The 20281-nt window shown below is 43.2% G+C and overlaps 1 protein-coding gene across 1 annotated transcript; it reads left to right on the top strand.

Moving 5' to 3' along the window:
- Nucleotides 1–1854: 1854 nt before the first annotated feature.
- LOC144685304 (platelet-derived growth factor receptor-like protein) lies at nt 1855–19919 on the top strand. The gene is made up of 6 exons (XM_078549717.1): nt 1855–2087; nt 7581–7881; nt 12761–12912; nt 17110–17403; nt 18204–18343; nt 19648–19919. The coding sequence occupies exons 1-6, from the start codon at nt 2030–2032 to the stop codon at nt 19855–19857; spliced, it is 1155 nt and encodes a 384-aa protein (XP_078405843.1). The 5' UTR covers nt 1855–2029; the 3' UTR covers nt 19858–19919.
- Nucleotides 19920–20281: the final 362 nt, after the last annotated feature.

The following is a 20281-nucleotide window of genomic DNA, read 5'->3' as shown; positions in this document are numbered from 1 at the left end:
GCTGGTACGTTGGTAGGCTGTTAGCTGGGTGAGGTGATAAGTGGGTGAGGTGGCAGCTGTTTAGGGTGCTAGGCGGGTAGGGAGGCAGGTGAGTGAGGTGGTAGATCATTGAGGTGGCAGGTGGTTGAGGTTGTCATTGGTGACAGGTGGCAGGTGGGTGAGGTGGCAGGGGGGTGAGGTGGCAGGGGTTAAGGTGGCAGATGGGTGAGTTATGTGAGTGGGTAGATGGGTTGTTGGGTAGTTGGGTTGCTTCAAATAGGGTAGGCAGGTCCAATCAACTCTGGTCGGAGAGGTAGTTGGGTCAGGTAGGGGTTTTGAGGATAGCCAGGGGTTAGTTGGGTTATCGGGGGCTAGACAGGTCCGTTGGGTGGTTGGGAAGGTAGCTGGCGGGTTGGGAGGCTAGTTGTTGGTCTGGGGCAGCTGTCGGGACTCAAGGGAGGCCAGTGTGTGATTGGTGGGGGGGGGGGGGGGGGGGTGGTGTAAGTTCTGTAGTTACCCAGGAGTTAGTCTGGGTTTTAATCTGTCTAACAGATTAATCTGTCTAACATTTCCTGGGTAACTCTCCAGGCAAGTACATCGGAACTGTCCAAAGTTTCCAACTCTAACTCAGAGGGTAAGAATGGGTCTCAGGGAGCAGAGTAATTACCCATCGGAAGTTGAAACTTCCCAGGCAATTCCCATATAGGTCAGCAAGCCAGGACTACAGCAGGGTCCTTATGCGCCTCTTGGGTCGTATGTCCAGTATCTGATGATCTGGAGACTGGAAGGTTTGTGCCTTAATAAATTAAATTGTGATATTATTTACAGCGTTGACCATGTACTCCTGTCGCTGTGGTCCCCAACAGTCGCAGAAGACCTTAAGAGGTACCAGTAGACACCACATGTTCCTTCTCCAGGGCCACTCAGGTAGGTGTGATGCCATGGCAATCAGAGCAATTGCCCCCATGGGCTGTATCCAACCTGGACCTGCGGATTGGCCAGCTTGGCCAATCGCTAGAGTGGATCCACGAGGAGCCCCTCGGATTTACCCTCTTGCCTCCCCACCTGTTGACCAATGATCAGCAGTATGAGACTGAAGTGGATCCAAAAGCTGAGGAGCAGCCTATTCAAATGATGGAAATGGCAGAGTGCAGCCTCTCACATTCCAAATGGGCATGGGACATGGACTCACGCAGGTCCTGGGAGTTACAAGCAGCCTCAGAGCTCGAGGATGACCAGGAGCCGTCTTTCATTGGAAAGTTGAACTTCCTGTGGTATGTATTTTTGTCAAGATCCAGCTTTATAAATCTGCAGCTAGGGAAAATGTTAGTCATTCCTTGACAAGGCATGATTGTTACATCCCATAACTGTTGATTTACAAGAAGACATGTCAGTTGGAAATCTTTTTGTTTTGAGTTCCAAACTGTGGCTGCAACATTCATGTTCTTTTGAAGGTAAAGGGAACAAAATTGCACACAATATGAAGTAACTAAGGAGATAAACCTTTAGTTGATATATGACAGAAACCTCAGGGTTAGGCTGGTTTTAAGGATGAAATTTGGACAGGCCAAACTTTGAACCTATATAACAGTTATGTCTCTTTTGGATCTTGTACAAGCACGTGAAAAGCAGACCTCATCGTTATACCGTGCATATTTATAACTTGGGTTCGTAATGACTTTTCAATTGCTGTTAAGATATATTTTAGGGACGGTGCACACTAGATAGGTGGAGAGGGAAGTATGAGAAGCATGTGCGTGTTTATTAAACACTCGAAGCAGTTGAATGGATTCTATTGAGTGCCCTGATCGCTGCCAAGCTCTGTCGGGTTGAATCTCAGCCGCTTGTGAGGACACTTTGTAGGGCGAGAAATAGTTGACTCCTTGATTGCGTTTGAAGAAAAGCAATTTCCTTGGCACCTCGACATTTCACTGCGGAACTGCTGAAACGACGTATTGGTGTGAATTTCCCTGCCCAGTGTAGCTCAGAGCTTGCCTTGCATGGTTGTAAACTTTGCAAAACTTCCGAGTTTATTTTTTAATCTTTCACAATGAAGCCGGGGCTAGTTTTCCTGTTGGTTTGTCTGAGTGTTTTTCTACTGGAATTCGGTAAGTAACGTTGTAAGTAAATGGAGTCTTAAGAAAATACTTTTGAATTCCATAGAGCTACCCGCATGGTCTTTCCAAACCACATCCACCAAACTAATGTCCTTCCTAGTGCCAGCTTTAAGTTTTTAATGGAAATATTAACTGCTTGAAGTCTTAAGTCATGTGGCTATAAGTTTAATTATATATTATTACATACAGTCCGAAGGATACGTGGCTGGGCGATTCGAAACCATCCGAGCCGCAATTTCCCAGATTGTGTAGATTAGACGCTATGTAGATTGATAAAAAGCACCAAAAGAAGTGTTGGGCTAGCGCAAGAAAGATCTTGCCGTTCAGCGTCCTTCAATTAGAATATCGCCATTTGGGTAATGGGGCAGAGAAATGTGGTAGAATTCCTTTCATTGACTTAGATTGTGTTATTCTTTCATGGGATGTCGCCAGCAGGTCCAGCATTTGTAGCCCATCCCTAATTGCCCTTGAGCTGAGTAGCTTGTTAGGCCGTTTCATGCGGCATTTAAGAGTCAACCACTTGCCTTGGATCCAGAGTCACATGTAGGCCAGACCAGGTAAGGATGGCAGATTTCCTTCCCTGAAGGGCATTTGTGAACCAGATGGGTTTTTATGGCAGTTGATGGTAGTTTCATGGTCACTATTACTGAGGCTAGCTTTCAATTCCAAATTTTATTAATTGAATTTAAATTCCACCAGCTACCACAGTGGGATTTGAATGTGTCCCCAGGGCATTAGCCTGAGCCTCTGGATATTACTATTATCCCACCCACTCCCTTATACAGTTTGTGTTGCACCAGGAAGTAGAACCTGTTTATAATAATACCCACAAATTAGTTTGTGTTGTACTAGAAAGTAACACTCACAATGCACTCTGTTCTACAGTGAGGTAATAATGTTCACAACAGCAACGTTCATGATGGACTACAGGAGTTGGCTGAAATATCTCACTCAGTTTGCATTACAGTTAAAGGTCTACTTGTTATAATACACATTATATATCTCAACCTTGCTTAATGCCCATCATTCAGCTTTCACTGCAATGAGAATGAAGTGGTAAGATCTTGGTTGCTTATCTGTGTGGATAATAGAATTTTTGATGCATAAACATTGTGCAGTTTCATTATCACGGATGTAAACCCTTTTTTTACCCAAGGGTTGTGAGTTTGTGAAATGAATTGCTAGGGTTAATGATAGCTGGATGGCTACAGTATGATTCAGAATGATGCCAACAGCACAGGTTCAAATCCTGTACTGGCTTTGGTTGTTCATGGAGCCTGCCTCCTCACCTTGCCCCATGTTTATGGAGTGGTGCCCCTTAAGCTATATATAACCAATTGTCTCTCTCTCTTTCTCGCTCTCTCTCATTAATGGAGAGAGATGCCTATGGTCCTTTGTGGATAATGGCTAGTTACTTGAATGATGTCAAAGTTTAGAGAGATGGTTGAAGGACAGCGGGATAAAGGAATATAGGAACAAAGTGGGAACATGGAATTAGGATTGCTGCTTGTGTGGAAGTTATTTACCAAATGGAGCAGTTTGGTCAATATCTGTTTCCGTGTTGTAATTTCTACACAAATAATTGGATTGAAGGTTAAGAATGGAAGACCTGGAGTCTATAATTTCAGACAGGCTGAGAGCTACATGGATAGCGCATTCAGAGAGGTGGTCACACCGCAGTTTAAGGGCCTGGAGACGGAGAGGGAATGGGTGACCGCCAGGCAGTCCAAGAGAAGTCAGCAGGTAGTGCAGGAATCCCAATGGGGTCCCACTCACAGATCGATTTTCCATTTTGGAAGCTGGTGAGGGCACTGGTTGCTCAGAGGAGTGCAGTCAGAGCCAGGTTTGTGGTCACCAGTGGCTCAGCTGTGCAGGAGGGGAGGAAGAAGAAAGGAAGAGCTATAGTGATTGGGGATTCATTGGTTAGGGGAACAGACAGGTGTTTCTGTGGCCATAGACGTGACTCCAGGATGGTATGTTGCCTGCCTGGTGCCAGGGTCAAGGATGTCACAGGGCAGCTGCAGGACATTCTTCTGGGGGAGGGTGATCAGCCAGAGGTCGTGGTCTACATTGGTACCAATGACTTTGGTAGGAAGGGGGATGTGGTCCTGCAATCAGAATTTAGGGAGCTAAGTAGAAAATTAGCAAGCAGGACCTCAAATGTAGTCATCCCTGGATTACTCCCAGTGCCATGTGCCAGTGAGTACAGAAATAGGAGGATAAGGCAGATGAATGTATGGCTGGAAAGATGGTGCAGGAGGGAGGGCTTTAGACTCCTGGGACACTGGGACTGGCTCTCGGGGAGATGACACCTGTACAAGCCAGATGGGTTGCACCTGAGTTCCTTGCAGGGTGTTTTGCTAGTGCCATTGGGAGGACTTTAAACTAACTCGGCAGGGGTGTGGGAACCAAGAGAAAATATTAGAGAGGAATACCAAGGTGCACAAAATACTGGGAGGGACAGATAGCACTAGTGTAGAGAATAGTAAGTTGATAGATAAAGTCGGGCAAGGGAGAAAGTAACAAAATCTAAATCAGGGTTACTATGCATGTATGTGAATGCATGGAGTATAGTAAATAAGATTGGGGAGTTACAGGCGCAAATTGCCTTGTGGAAATATAATGTTGTGGCGATAAGAGACCTGGCTAAAGGGCAGAACTAGGTGTTAAATATTCCCGGGTACAAGGTGTTCAGAAGAGATAGGAAAGGAGGAGGGATGGTGGTACTGGTTAAGGAGAGCATTGCAGTATTGGAGAAAGAGGGTGTCCCAGAGGGTTCAAGGGCAAAATCAATTTGGCTACAGCTAAGGAACAAAAAGGGTGTAATTACATTGCTCAGTGTAGTCTAGAGACCATCAAATAGTGAGAAGGATGTAAAAGGACAAATCTGCAGGGAAATTGCAAGAGATGCAAGCATTATAGAGTAGTTATAATGGGGGACTTTAATTACCCAACTGTAGACTGGGACAGTGGTAGTGTAAACGGCGGAGAGGGGACAAAGTTCCTAGATTGTGCTCAGGAGAATTTTCTACAGCAGTATGTGTCCAATCCAACAAGAAAAGATACACTGTTGGACCTGGTTCTTGGAAATGAGGTGGGCCAAGTAGATCAAGTGTCAGTGGAGGAACATTTAGGAGACAGTGATCATTGTACGCTTTAGGATGATGATAGAAAAGGACGATAGGCAATCCAGAGTAAGAATAATTAACTGGACAAGAGCCGAATTCGATGGGGCAAGAACGGAGCTGGGCCAGATGGACTGGAATGAAAGATTAGCAGGAAAAACTGTAGCTGAACAATGGGCTACCTTCAAAAAAAAAAATTGGTTTGAGCACAGTCAAGGTATATCCCATTGAAAGGGAAAGGTAGGGCAAACAAATCCAGAGCTCCCTGGATGGAAAAGAAGATTAAAGTTAAGATAAAGATGATAAAATGCGCTTATGACACGTGTCAGGTAGAAAATACAATTGAGAACCAAGAGGAATACAGAAGGTTCAGAGGGGAGGTGAAAAAGCATATTAGAAAAGTGAGGAGAGATTATGAGAAAAGACTGGCAGCCAACATAAAGGGGCACCCTAAAGTCTTCTATAGACATATAAATAGTAAAAGAGTGGTAAAAGGAGGACAAGGGCTGTTTAGGGACTAAAAGGGAATTTACACATGGATGAAGGGGTCATGGCGGAGGTATTAAATCAATACTTTGTAACCGTCTTTACTAAGGAGGCAGATGCTACCCAGGCCATAGGAAACTCTGTCACTGGAAGAGTTCAAAATTGACAAGGAGGAAGTGTTGAATAGACTGTTGGTACTTAAAGTTGACAAGGCACTGGGTCCGGATGAGATGCATCCAAGGATATTGAAGGAAGTGAGATTAGAAATTGCAGGGGCACTGGCCATAATTTTCTGTCTTCCCTGGACTCGGGGTTGGTGCCAGAGGACTGGAGAATTGCAAACATTACGCTCTTGTTCAAAGAAGTTCGTAAGGATAAGCCCAGCAATTACAGACCAGTCAGTTTAACTTCAGTGGTGGGCAAGATTCTAGAAACAATTATTCGGGATAGAATTAATAGTCACAGGCAAAAATACGGGTTAATAAGGAAGAGCCAGCATGGATTTCTAAAGGGGAAATTGTGTTTAACTTACTTTCTGGAATTTTTTGAAGAGGTAACAGAAAAGGGCGATGAGGGTAATGCTGTTGATGTGGTGTACATGGACTTTCAAAAGGCATTTGATACAGTGCCACACAACAGACTTGTGAGAAAAGTTATTGCTCATGGAATAAAAGGGACAGTAGCAACGTGGATACAAAATTGGCTGAAAAATAGGAAGCAGAGAGTAACAATCAATGGATATTTTTTGGGCTGGAGGAAGGTTTGAAATGGAGTTCCCCAGGGGTTGGTATTGGGACCCTTGCTTTTCCTGATATATATTAATGTTCTAGATCTTGGTGTGCAGGGGACAATTTCAAAGTTTTCAAAGGATGATGCGAAGCTTGGGAGTGTTGTGAACTGCGAGGAGGACGGTGTGGAACTTCAAGAGGTCATAGGCAAGTTGGTGGAGTGGGCAGATAGGTGGCAGATGAAGTTCAATGCGGAGAAGTGTGAGGTGATGCATTTGGTAGGAAGAACATGGACAGACAATATAAAATAAAGGGTGAAATTTTGAAGTGGGTGCAGGAGCAGAAGGAGTTGGGTGTATATGTGCATAAATCATTGAAGGTGGCGGGACAGGTGGAGAGAGCAGTTAATAAAGCTTATAGTATCCTGGGCTTTATTAATAGGGGCATAGAGTACAAGAGTAGGGAGGTTATGCTGAATTTATATGAGACACTTGGTAGACCTCAGCTGGAATATTGTGTACAGTTCTGGGCGCCACATTAAAGGAAGGATGTGAACACATTGGAGGGGGTGCAGAAGAGGTTTATAAGATTGGTTCCAGGGATGAGATACTTCAGCTATGAGGATAGATTGGAGAGGGGGTTGGGATTGTTCTCCTTGGAGAGAAGAAGACTAAGAGGAGATTTGGTAGAGATGTTCAAAATCATGAGGGGGCTGGACAGAGTAAATAGGGAGAAGCTGTTCCCACTTGTAAAAGGATCAAGAACGAGAGGGCTCAGATTTAAAGTGATTTGCAAAAGAAGCAAATGTGATGTGAGAAAAAACTTTTTCACGTAACAAGTGGTCTGGAATGTGCTGCCTGGAAGTCTGGTGGAGGCAGGTTCAAGTGAGGCATTCATGAGGACATTAGATGATTATTTGAATAGAAACAATGTGCAGGGGTAATGGGAAAAGGCAGGGAAATGGTATTAGGTCATAATGCTCATTTGGAGAGCCGGTGCAGGCATGATGGACCGAATGGCCTCCTTCTGTGCCATTAAAATTCTGTGATTTTCTCTTGTGAATTCAGCAAAAAAAAGTTCTTGCTTATCAAAAATATTTTGGTTAAAATTATGAACATGTTTTGCAACAACATTGCTTCTTTTAGTGGAATGCCAGAAGGATGAAAAGGTCACCAAAAATGTTGCCAAAAATAAAAGGCAAAATGTTGGGAAGAAAGTGAAAGCTGCCACCACCAAAAAGACCAAAGGCAAGCCAAAAGTGAAGAAGGTTAAGGTGCCTGCAAAGATCTTCATAATGACTCAGCTATTGGAAGAAGGCAGGTTTCAGAAACCATCCGACACTGTGGTGCTTTCTATTGGAGAGAGGCTTGTGCTACGCTGCAAAGGAAAACACATCAGCTGGGCGTATCCCAGTTACCTAGATGAGGAAGACGGTGGCAGATTCAGGTATTTTTGCATCTGTTGAAATGTTATTGCCCCCACATTCAATTGATCTGTAGTCATGTTTTTGAGTAACTCTTTCGAGTTATCAACAGATCGCATGTAACTCTTTCGAGTACATTCACAGTTTTGGTTTCCGGCAGTGGGACATGAACCCACAACCTTCTGATTCAAAAGCGAGGGTGCTATGAACTGAGCCACAGCTGACACCTCGTTAGTATTTGAGTAAGGTGTATTAGGGCTATTTCCTTATTAAACGTTTACTGTTCTGAAAAAAAAAATATATTTGGTTTCATCATGTACAGTCACTGGAGTGGGTTTTCAACTTGTGTCCCAGGTGTAGCTGATCCACAAAACCAGTTATACTCCCAGGCAGCAGGTCTATCCCAATGGATCTGACACAAGGCTGTAGATATGACCGTGTGAACTTGTTTTGCTATGCCCCGACTCATGCCAAACACAACAGTGCTTGAAAACCAATTTCACATTGACATGAGCACAATCGTTCTTTAATAATTGCATCAATGCAATTTCTATTTAATGTGCAGCATACATATTTTGTTTTAATTTTAAACGTCTCATGAGAATACATAACGATGCCTTTGAGGGAAAACAATTGTTTCTTCATGAAGCTGCCAGTCATGTGTTATGAGGATATCCTAAGTTGGGATATGACAAACAGTGTTTCCTGATTGCTGGCCATCCTTTCTGCTGTCTTGGCCTTAAGCTTTGGAATTTTCTCTCCAAAACCTTTCCATCTATATTCTCTTCCCCTTTGATATATTCCCTAAAATCTGTGGGGAGAATTTTCTGTTTGATGTGCGGGGCTGGGCCCCGCGCACTGACGTGTAAAATGATGTGCGGTGACGTCGGGCGTGCGTCCCGACATCACTGCGCGTCATTCCAATCTTCCGTTTGGCACGCGTGCACCAGAATCACCTGCACACCCGCCGAACTGTCAAAGGCCTTTTAAGGCCATTAATAAAGCAATTAAAAATGTTGACAGGGCTGCCCGCCCAGCCTTAAGGTTGGTGAGCAGGTGAAGAGCCCAAGCGGCCTTGGCAATTTTCATAAGACCGCATCCACGGGCGGGATGAGGTTTCATGAAGGGTTTGTTACATTAATAAACATTTTTCGAACATTTTGAAAACATGTCCCAGCTCACGTGACGCTGTTACACAGGGGACGTGCCTCGGGGAGATTTCTGTGCTCTTTCGCGTGCATGCGCAGGCCCTGGATGTCCTTCCTCCCCCCGCCCGCACAGGTAGCGCTGAGCGCTTCCAGGTGCGCATCACACTGGGCGGGCCTTAATTGGCCTGCCCACATAAAATGGCGGCGCGCAGCCAATCGCGGGTGGTGGTTGGCTCTGAGCCCGCTCCTGACGGGGAGAAAATTCTCCCCTATCTCTTTGACCAAACATTTGATCACATGTCCTAATATCTCCTTACAGGCTTGGTATCAAATTCGGTTTAATATCACTCCTTATGAGGAACGTTTTACTACGTTAAAGGTACTATTTAAATTAAAGTTGTTGTTGGTAAAGGACCCTCTTTATTGTCACTGTCTTGTGTAGAGATCAGTTGGTTATTATCTTATATACAGTCATTGGGCAAACTGGGTAAAATGACATCCAAAATTGCTGAAAACAAAATTGTCATAAACCAACACAATCGAGCAGTGTATTAAAATGTAATTTTTTAAAAATTGCTTTAAAAATATTTGCTGATATATAAAATGAGTGGTGACTTGGCGCAGCCTTATTAATGCAGCAGAAAATGGGTTTAATTACAAAAGAAAGCATTTTTAATTGGTGTCTCATTCACTACCTATGAGTAATCCAATTATAAATGAATAAAAATTACTTAAAAAAAAATATACAGTCCAATTTCCTAGTTATATTCAGGTATCAGTTTCTTAGGAAATGAAAAATAAAATTCAAAGGTTTTTAAAATCATGCCTATTAGTGTCCTTGCAACCAAAAGAACCAGCATAATTTTTTGAGCTCCCTTGAAAGCCTGCACACAAATGCAATTAGTGGAAAATTTCCAGTGGTGATTAATTTATCTTGGGCAATGGCCAGCTTTATGGGTGCTTTCTAGTGTGATGCCCTTTTAAGTTAGTGCAAAAGATCACAGAAACTCAAGTTGCACCAAGCATAATTTGTGCTTAAAATTCTGTGATCTTTCGTGCTGCTTGCAATGACTTGGGTGAATTACAGAAACAAAAACAACGCAACTGAGTAGAAATCCCAGGCCTCTGTTTCTAACTCACACAGCGGGTTGGGTAATGCTTCATATACAACCGACGCAGTTCAACTCCAAAATTGATTTATAGCAAATGTGTAACCAACAGACTGAGAGCTGAGTAATACGAAGCCATGATATTTATTAATGCTTAAGTTTATGACGTTATACCTAGCAGTAACATTCTAAGCCAACAGCAAATCGGATTGGAAGCGCACATAATTGAATAGAAAATGAATAATGGTGTAATTTTGGGTTGACGTAGTTATGTGCGCAGGCATTACAATGTGATCAACTATTACTATATATCCACTAATAATGTGTATCATTGTTCTAAATATTGCTGCAAAATCAGCACAGAATCTTGCGTTTGTCTTTTTCTCTGTATTTTCCCTTTTCTTGAAAGTATTGTTAGGTGGTCTGTGAGTCTTTGAAGCCTTTTTGTGATTGGCAACTTTATTTAATTGTGCAAGATATACTTTTGATCTTCCTGGGACTCAGTTCAGATATGATGGTGCTAATTCCTGACCACCCTCTGGTATATTAACTAACTGAATTAGTAAACCTTGACAGTGCTTTTTGAGTAGAGGAGCCCTTATATTATTTTTACCCATAAAAACAGTGGATTACTATTATCACCATTGAGAATTTTGTTCTTTTTACACCTAAAAGAGGAAATATACTTTGCAAATAGGCTTAGACAAGATGGGCTGAATTACTTCCTGTGTTGTATGATTCCATGTGATTCTTGGTCTAGTTAATCTTCTTTCCCAGATGGCTGTAAAAAGAATGAGTGTCTTTGTAACGATGCTGATTCCAGCCCTTTTCAGGAAAGCCATGGAGTAATTTAAGGGAATAAAACCTGGTTTACCCACTGTCCAGTTTTACTCTCCATTGAAGTTAATTCTTTGTAAATGAATCCAAGACATTATCTTCTGCAGCAACTGTGTCAGCATGGAATCTCAAATCAAGGAAATGCGAAAGGGAGCCAGCCATGTGATCAGGAAAGCTAAATGAGTGAACTTGTTTTACAGCAGCCTGCCCTACAACATTGTTGAACCTTATCCTGCCCTTAGTCAATGGTCACACATATGCACTTCCAGCACAAGCCACTGGAGCAGAAATCATAGTAATTTTCCTTTCTGCAACATGGAGTACCAGGTGCATGACCAGTATAACCCATTGCACCATCGCAGCTGAAATCAGCTAACTTGGAAAGAATTATATTCCTATAGTGACTTTTGTGACCCCAGGCCACCTCAAAAAGCTTTACAGCCTATGAAGTACTTTTGCACTGTAGGCACTGTTGTAAAATAGGAAATACAGCAGCTAATTTAGCACAGCAAGACTCCGCAACATGACAGTGACCCCAATGATCTGTTCTTAGGCATTGGTTGAGGGATAAATATCGGTCAGCTGTTATGATATGGCAGCTGGTAATTGCTAGGCTGACCAAATTCCAAAGGGAAACATGGTCAAGCTATCACAATGATTTTGTAATTTGTTTTCATTACGAGAAGGTAACACACTTCCCAAAGGACCCTCAACGACACACCCCTTTCGGGGAACAGTCCAAATAGATTCTTAATCTATAAAAACATCCAGCAATATTACCACAAACACCCACTGTTGCTATAAGGGAGGTATTTCACAGTTTCTCTCTCCCTCTCACTTGACAATGGAATTCCAACGCTTTTAACAAAACCTTGCTCTCCAGAACAAGCAAACTCTTCTCTGGGGTGGCTAGAGGCTGATTTCACAGGCCTGTTTCACACTGGCCAACTTTCCAAGATCTCACACTGCACAGCTTTCCAACTTTCTTTAAATACATTTTCTCCCTTCTGATCTGTAAATCCCATTGCTTCACCCTTGGTTTGGAAGTTACTTTTCCCAGAATATAAAAATCTTTCATGTTGTCTATATTGCCAGTGCTTTCAGGAAAAATAAACTTAATAACTTTGTCTTATTTATCTTGCCAGTTGTAAAACATCTTATCATGTCCCTTTGAAAATCAAACAACCTCTCAACTTATCTACAAATGCCAATTCCACTCACACTGTATCTGCTGAGACCTCAGCTTACCCATCTCCATTTCAAAATGCCTGTTTTTTTACACGTAATTCTTTTGATTCAAACCTTGCAGTCTGACCGTCTCTCTCTCTCTCTCTCTCTCTCTCTCTCGCACACACACACACACACAAAACACAGCCCCCACAAGCCTTCTTTAAAGTATCCCACAGTAATATTAGGAAAAATGTTTCTATTACACAGCACACAATGAAGAACTTCCCAGTGTTCTTTTTAAATAGTGCCATGGACGTTTTAATGTCCATCTGTGAGGGCAGACAGAGGTCTCGGGTTAACATCGCATCCGAAAGACGCTAACTTTGACAATGCAACACAGGACACTGAAGTGGGATCTTTCCTGGTCTGTGTATCTGTTACTCACTGGCTCAATCAGCTTGGCTTTTGGGAGAGTACCGCAAGAGTTTATTAATAAGTTTTTTAATAGTTTTAATTAAAGGGAAGAGTTATGAAGATTACTGATTTGTGTTTTGGTTAAGATGTGTGGTTCTTCATCTTCGATTCCTGACACTTGCCATTTGAATTATATTTTAAAGGTGCTTTTTCTTACTTTACAGCATTACCCATCGGAAAAGGCACAGCCAGCTCGTAGTAGTGAACAGCACAGGAGCAGATACTGGTGAATATAGTTGCTGGGCATTGGATTGTGACACCGAGACCTGTAGAAAGGAAGATTCCAAAACAGGCAGCACCTATGTGTTCTTCACTGGTGAGGACTGCATTATGATGCTAGATTTAAAGCAGCTGTAGAACTAGGATGACCAACTGTATGCTGGAATTGGATTTTAAACATGTAGATGGAAGAATGGTTTAAATTTAACAACAGCTTTTCTTTGTCTAACATATCTAAACATATCACAATCTTGTTGGGGTGCGGGGGGAGGGTGGTGTGGAAGGCTAGCTCAGTTGGCTAGATGGCTAGAGTGCGGTGCAGAGTGATGCCAACATCACAGGTTTAATCCCTGTACTGGCTGTTGGTAGCTCATGGAGGCCTTGCCTTGCCCTACACTTGATGTGGAGAGGCGTTCCTCATGCCATATAACCAATTATCCCATCCTCTGATGGAGAGATGATTATGGTGCTTTGTGGACTACAGCTAATTACCTTACCATACCATAATCTTGCACACTTCCGTCAGATCTCCAAGGAGAACAGCTCCAGCTTCTCCAATGTAACCTTGTAGCTAAATTCCCTCATCCCTGGAACAATTCTGGTACATCTCCTGTGCAGCCTTACAAGATAGGCTGTTGTTCTTTCATATGATACAATTAATAATTGTATCGTGTGGCTGGTCAATGACAAGTTGTTTCTTGATAAATAAATGGTGACCTGATTGTCATATTTCTGTTCGAAGATGCAGGATCAGAATGTTAAGATGCACTGTATCCTTTCTTCGATGTACAAGGCATCAATGCAATTAACACATTTTCAGTTTAATGTCTTGGCCAATATGTAGAACTCCCTTTGAGGTGGAGTGTGATAATGTGGTTGATGGAGTCTTCAGCCTAAAGCACAAAGTGAATAATCCTTCTCAGTCTGTTATCGAGTTCTCCTGCATTGGAAATTTCAGTTTTAATCCAACTTGGTTCTTACCACATGCCGTTAAGAAGAGGCTGAGTACACCAGACAGCAAAGGATACAGGCCCAGATAACACCCTAGCTATAGTGCTGAAGACCTGTTTACCAGAACCAGCTGTTCCCTCTCCCTTCTCCCACCTCTTCCACTTCATCCTCTGCCCCCAGCCCCAACCCCAGTCAAATTATTCCACAAATTATTCCAAATTATTTTCGCTACTGAGGCAGGTAGTTTGAGTCAGGAAATTTCCCAACTTGGCAGAACCCACCTCAGTTTTATTGGCCCCATGACACCCCAATTTCCTCTCCAGGAAGGTGAGCCGGGATAGGGTCGGGCCTGCTGACCCTGGAAGCAGATTGGAGGTGGCCGGGTGGGGGGAGCGGTGGGTGGGTTGGGGGGTGGGGGGGCAGAGGGGGATGCAAGTGCTGAGGCATCCTGGTTAGAAGGCCCACCTCTGTTCTCTGGGACTTCGTCCCGCTTGTATTAAAAGCAAATAGGCTCCCTGGCCCTCACCTCTCTCAAATTCCCACTCCTATCCCCTATGCCCCATCCATGCCACCTCTGTACTTCACATGTCCCCTCCATATCCATTCACCCAATATGCACTTTATACAGAACCAGCAATAGCAAGTGTTGAAATGCTGAGCAAAAAAAACATACACATTGAGAAATCTGATTTGAGAAGAAACTGCTGTTGCTACAACCCATAGACATGCCAATAAGACAGGGCCATTATAGTATCAGCAAAACAAACCTTATCCCCTTCACACCTCTTAATCATGTTCAATTAAACATACAGAAATTGGCAAAATAGGTCACAGAAAGAATAACTTATTATAATTTTATAAAGGTGTCAGTCAAGAAAAGTAAAAACTCCATTTCAGTTTTCCCAAACAGGACCATGTTGAGCTAATGGACTGAGTCTTGGAGCTCTTTCTGTCTGCAAAGAACAGGGCCCTGTGTATTAATATATGTAGCTTCTAGTATGTGTAAGTGAGCCACACTGCGAGCCCAACTGATAATCTTCAATTGGTTGTCAGTGTAACTCTTAACACACCAGGGGTTGTTTAGCAGATGTTATCCAATCATGGAATCACATCTAATGATGGACACTGTGATTTGAGCTTTGCAAGTACGAGCTGGTTGGGTATGGTCAGTACCTTGCCTGTTGCAAAAAGCTGAAGGGCCATGCTGTTTGATACGATCCACCAATCTTTGGGATGTACGGCCTACATATCTAGCATCACACCAGTACTGAAATTCATGTACCACATTACTCATTTGTGTGATAGGCAGAACATTTTTTTGGTTTGATGGCAGCATCCTATTAGTGGCGAACACCATTTGTGTTGTTACTGCATAGTAGCAGCGTGAAATGGCTAGCTTCACCTATCGCTCAAATTTTTTGAGATGCCTTAGCCTTACAGGGTAGTCTGAGGTAGACTGGGCTCTTTTCAGGCCCAAAATTAGTGGCCCTTAGGCCGTTCATGAGCTTGTGTGATATACAGCGCGAAATGATCTGATCAGGGTAGCTATTGTCCTGCAGGATGCCTTTGATGTGCCCTATTTCAGCATCAAGCTTGCATGGTGAGGAAATGGCTCAGGCCCTATTTACAAGGTTGCCAATAAGGCCAATTTGATAGTGCATGGAACTGTAGAAATCCTAACGCATATATTGACCAGTGAAGGTAGGCTTGCGGTAGACTGTAGTAGAGAACCCCCTGGCAGATTTCTCAACTAGTATATCGAGAAAAGGGAGTTCATGTGACTGCTCCATTTCAAAGATGAATTTGAGCACATCATGCAGCTGCGGATTCAAATGTAGCAAACGTGTCACATATCGGAAATAAGCAAGATGTAGGAGATTGAGTGTCATTCCATCGAAGACTCATTTCTCGTGGGACCCAGCAAAGATGTTTGCGAGAGCAGGGCTTAGAGGCGATCCCATGGCAACACCATCTATTTGGGCATATGTGGTGTCATGTAAACTGAACTTAACTGCGTGACTTGCTGAGTTCATAAGTTCAATGAATACTGATTCAGACAATGGCGGGTCTAGATCGCCATGATATCGTCTTTTAAGCAAAATGACTTTCAGAATTTCACAGTAGGAAGTTCTCAAGACAGCATTCTTAGCCCGATCACCTTGAACTGCTTCATCAATAACTGTCCTTTGTTGGAAAATCAGTCACAACTCCTCTGATAATCGGACAACCCATGCAAGCCTAAAAATGACAGGTAACAGTTGCACCCCATAATTGCCAGATAATGACCATCAATCACAAGAAGAAGCCCAACACTTCCCCTGATGCTCACTACTATCAACATGTCTAAATTGTCCCACCATTAAAATCCTAGAAGCACCATTGACCGGAAACTTAAACTGACCAGCCATATGAACACCGTGGCTACTACAGCAAGTTAGAAGCTGCGTACTCTCTGACAAGTGACTCAGCTCCTTATGCTTTAGGAACTATCCAAGGCTCAAGTCAGTGAGTCAGGAATACTCATCGCTCTCCTGGGAGCCTGTAGCCACTAAAACACTCAAGGAGCTCAATGGCACCTGTAGCCTGCTTGATTGACACCCCAGGCACTGAAATCAGTATCCATCCCAGAATTACCAGCATACTATAGCTCTAGCATGTGCCATTGTACAGTATGTACTATCTGCAGAATGCACTGCAGCAACTTGCTGAGCTTGCTTCCCTGACAACCCCTGACAGTCTACCTCTACCACTGAGAAGGATAAGCAGAAAGATGATGGGAACACCATCACGGGGACATTCCCTCCAGATCACACGTCATCCTGACTTGAACATACCACCTCTCCTTCCTCATTGTTGGGTCAAAATCCTGGAATTCCCTACCTAATACCAGCAAGGGAATACCATCATCAAAAAGACTGAGGTTCAAGTAGAAGGTCCAGCCACTTTCTCAGGGCAACAAGAGATGGACAATAAATGCCAGTGTTGCCCACATTTTGAGAAATATTTTTTAAAAGGATTGTCCCTCCAGTATGCAGGATAATAGAACTGTGGAGCCAGTTCTTTCCTTTGGTGTATGAGATTTGCTGAATGTGGAGTGTAATGGCAGAACTGCCAAATCCTCTTTGATGCTTAAAATATTGATGTGATGGTTGATGCTGGTTTGTGATCAGCATGCAAATAAAAAGTGACTGTTTTAAATGAAATCCAGTGTGTTTTCCTCCATAGAATCAGAAAAGTGCTTCGAAATCCTGACTTCTATTGGAAATAAATCATTGAATGAGTATAAATGCTGTGAGGTTTGCAGTTTGATGAGCAAAGCCAATAATTTAGTTTCTCTCCACAGATCCACGTGAACTGTTTGTACCAGCAAATGATTATTATGAAGCCGTTCAGCTTCGCACCGACAGACCCACAAGATTACCATGCCAAGTAACAAATCCTCTTGCCAAAGTGTCTCTGCATCGGGAATTTCCACCAGAGGTAATTCCGGTGGATGGGAAATTAATCACATTTGATGTGAAGAAAGGGTTTATTATCCACAAGGCCCTACCATTGTTTGCTGGCACAGTGTACTGTGTGGCAAGTTATCAGGGATTAATGCAGAGCTCCACAAAATACCTCCTCATATTTACCAATTGTGAGTATGTTGTACAATACAATAACATATGTTTCATTAAGCAATTATACTCCATGCTATCTAACATGCACAGACTGAAAAATTAGAACAGAGACTAAAAGATGTATACTTAAAAAGCTGATAAAATCAGTGACATTATTTGTACCTGAGCAGCTGCAGGCGCTCATCATCCACAAATTACTTCACTATAGTTTAAGAACAATAGCGTTAGTGGGCCTCCCCTAATTATTTTGTGTACTCCCCCGAAAAAAGAAAAAGAAAGACTTGCATTTATATAGCACCTTTTCATGACTGCAAGATGTCCCAAAGTGCTTTACAGCCAATTAATTACTCTTTGAAATATTATCACTCTTGTAATATAGGAAACGCGGTAGCCAATTTGAATCAGTTAAAGACTGAAACACTTTGGCAAGAAGTTCCGAGGTCCCCACAATTGTATCTCGTTCACCTCCTGGAAGATATATTGGTAACGAAGCCAAACAGGTTGACCATCAGCCTGTAAATCCTTGCAGCATGTCTGATGGCAGGCAGTAAGAGCGGGAGAGTTTCCTGGCCAGCCGTACTGCAGAAGGGAACAGTAAACCACTGCAGTACTTTGCCAAGCTTAATCATGGACTAATCCAATGGAAGTCCATGTGGTCACCAATGCCGCCTTAGGGCATGGTACTTGAAGCAGGAGGAGGTAGGCGTTACCCTATCATCCATAAAGTTTGACCTTAATTGTACAAGAGTTGATCCCTAAAGACGTATGAATTATAGGACAGTCTTTGAAAGTAAACTCTGTATTTTTCCTCCCTCAGATCCATCTGCCCCTCCATCAGCTAAAATCACAGCCTCGTCCAGCTCAGTACCAGTGGGTGCAAACTTTAATGTAACATGTAAAGTTCTTGGAGAAATTGACATAGAGGTGGACTTTACTTGGGAGTTCCCTGGCGAGCAGGTAAGCTGTGACCACCCCCCATCATATAAAAATTCATGCTGGTTCACTGGTATGAACTCAGGGCAGGAAATGGTCACTGTACGCAACTGGGTAGGCCCAAGGTGATATTTGGCCTGGGGGGTCTCATTTAAATGAGACCTGTGAGCTGTGGTCACGTTATGGGCATCCCCAGGCAGCTTGTTGGCAAAGATGCTTTCAATTTTGTTGCATTGTACTTTTGGCAGCAATCCTCATTTTAATTGCTTAAAAGGGAAGAGAGTTGGGTGGGGGGGGTTGTGGCCACCGGGGGAGGTGGGCTGGTTGGGAGGGGGTGATTGAGACATCTGGAGGGCATGGGTGAGATCGGGATGGGGAGGAGATAGAGACATTGACACGGGGGTGTGGAGTGCAGGGTGGTGGGGAGGGGGACAATTGGGACGGTAGGATGGAGATTGAGGAAGCAGTCGGGTGGGGTGAGGAGTTGTGAGCACACCAACAGCATCATATTGATAAAATCAAAGAGATAGGCATGCAGAGTTCACACATTTTAATTTGCAAATAAAAGGTCTAATGCCTACTTAAGATCCCCAGAACTAAAGTTGGGTTATCAGGTTGAGTGTGTTCAGCCAGGCTAATTGCTGGTCTCTAAACGGACCACTACAGGCGCCGTCAGAAAGATGAGTTTGTAAAAAGTACTTACCCGAATGTGAAGCCAGGAGAAGCAGTATTGCAGCATTACTCCACCTGGCCCCACCTTAAAATCATCTCCATTTATTGGATTAAGCCCCTGTGAAGTGCTTTGGGACATTCCTCTACACTGATGCAAGTTGCAATTCCTTAGCACGTTGATTCCTATATTTTCCAAGATCAGCATCCGACCACCCAGAATTGCTGAGAATGTTGGCTTTCCATAGATTGAGAGTCAAGAAGCATTGGACATGAGAAAGCTCATTAACTCCCATTACTGTTTTTCAACAATAAGTGTTTCTAATTGGTATCCAGAACTGAAAGAGTGGTTCTCCACATTAATACCAATTGGTGCTGCAACTTATACATTCCTACAAATTCATTGGTCCCTGCTGTCTCTGGAGACTGAGAACAATTGGCATTTGTGGGAAGAAATGTGAAGTATTTCTTTCAGGGTAGCAGAAAGTTTCTTATTCATGCTCAGAGAGTGTTTATTGATACAGTAATGAAAGTATATTTATAAAGCTCCAAGTGACTCTGTGTTCAAAGTGATATTAAAAAATTGTAATTGATTTTTTTTCTCACTATTATTCTGCCTCCTGTTATTTTCTTTCCTATTTCCTTTACGCTGTAACCAGCTGGGGAGACCGACCTACACCAGGGAAAGCCAGGAGTCTGTATACATGGATGGTCAGATACGGCAGTTGTCTCAAAGCGTTCTCCTGGTGGATGAGGGGCGCCCTGTTGATGATGGGCTCTACAAGTGTGTCGCTCAGAACCTGCAGGGGAAAACTACCGTGTCCACTCACGTAAATGTGCTTCCACATACAAGTCCTGGCCAAACGTAAGCTCGGGAGCAAGGCCAAATATATCCCTCAAGTTGCTGATGATAACACTGAAAAATGGAGAAACCAACTGCAAAATATTGTTTTTAATCCATGCCATCAGTGCTAAGTACATAGCTATCCTTTCTGTTTTAGAAAATAAGGATTATTTTTCTGTTTAATAGTTTCTTTTATATTTCATGACGTAACTTTTACTCTTGCATCTGAAGTTGTATCTTCTTTGTGTACAATGTTAAATGTCCAGAGTGTTCAAATCACGATCTTCTTAAAGGGAAGGAGACCATTCAAGACACTTCGGTTTATGGGCAGAATTTTTAGGTTGGCGGGCGGGTGCGATCGGCGAGCCCAGGATGGGTGGAGGAACGGACCCCCGACTGCGACCAGCCCCCGACTGCGATTTCACACTGTTGGCCAATCAACGGCCAGC

Source organism: Cetorhinus maximus, chromosome 10 (assembly GCF_964194155.1).
Source record: "Cetorhinus maximus chromosome 10, sCetMax3.hap1.1, whole genome shotgun sequence".
NCBI lineage: Eukaryota > Metazoa > Chordata > Chondrichthyes > Lamniformes > Cetorhinidae > Cetorhinus > Cetorhinus maximus.
The sequence above is the reverse complement of the archived record's forward strand: the minus strand, read 5'-3'. Positions and strand labels throughout refer to the sequence as shown.

Excerpts from the sequence above, each read along its gene's own strand:
- LOC144685304 (XM_078549717.1), top strand. The coding sequence starts at position 2,030 with ATGAAGCCGGGGCTAGTTTTCCTGTTGGTTTGTCTGAGTGTTTTTCTA. Across the intron at positions 2,088-7,580 it reads TGTTTTTCTACTGGAATTCG|TGGAATGCCAGAAGGATGAA; the intron begins GTAAGTAACGTT and ends TGCTTCTTTTAG. Across the intron at positions 7,882-12,760 it reads GAAGACGGTGGCAGATTCAG|CATTACCCATCGGAAAAGGC; the intron begins GTATTTTTGCAT and ends CTTACTTTACAG.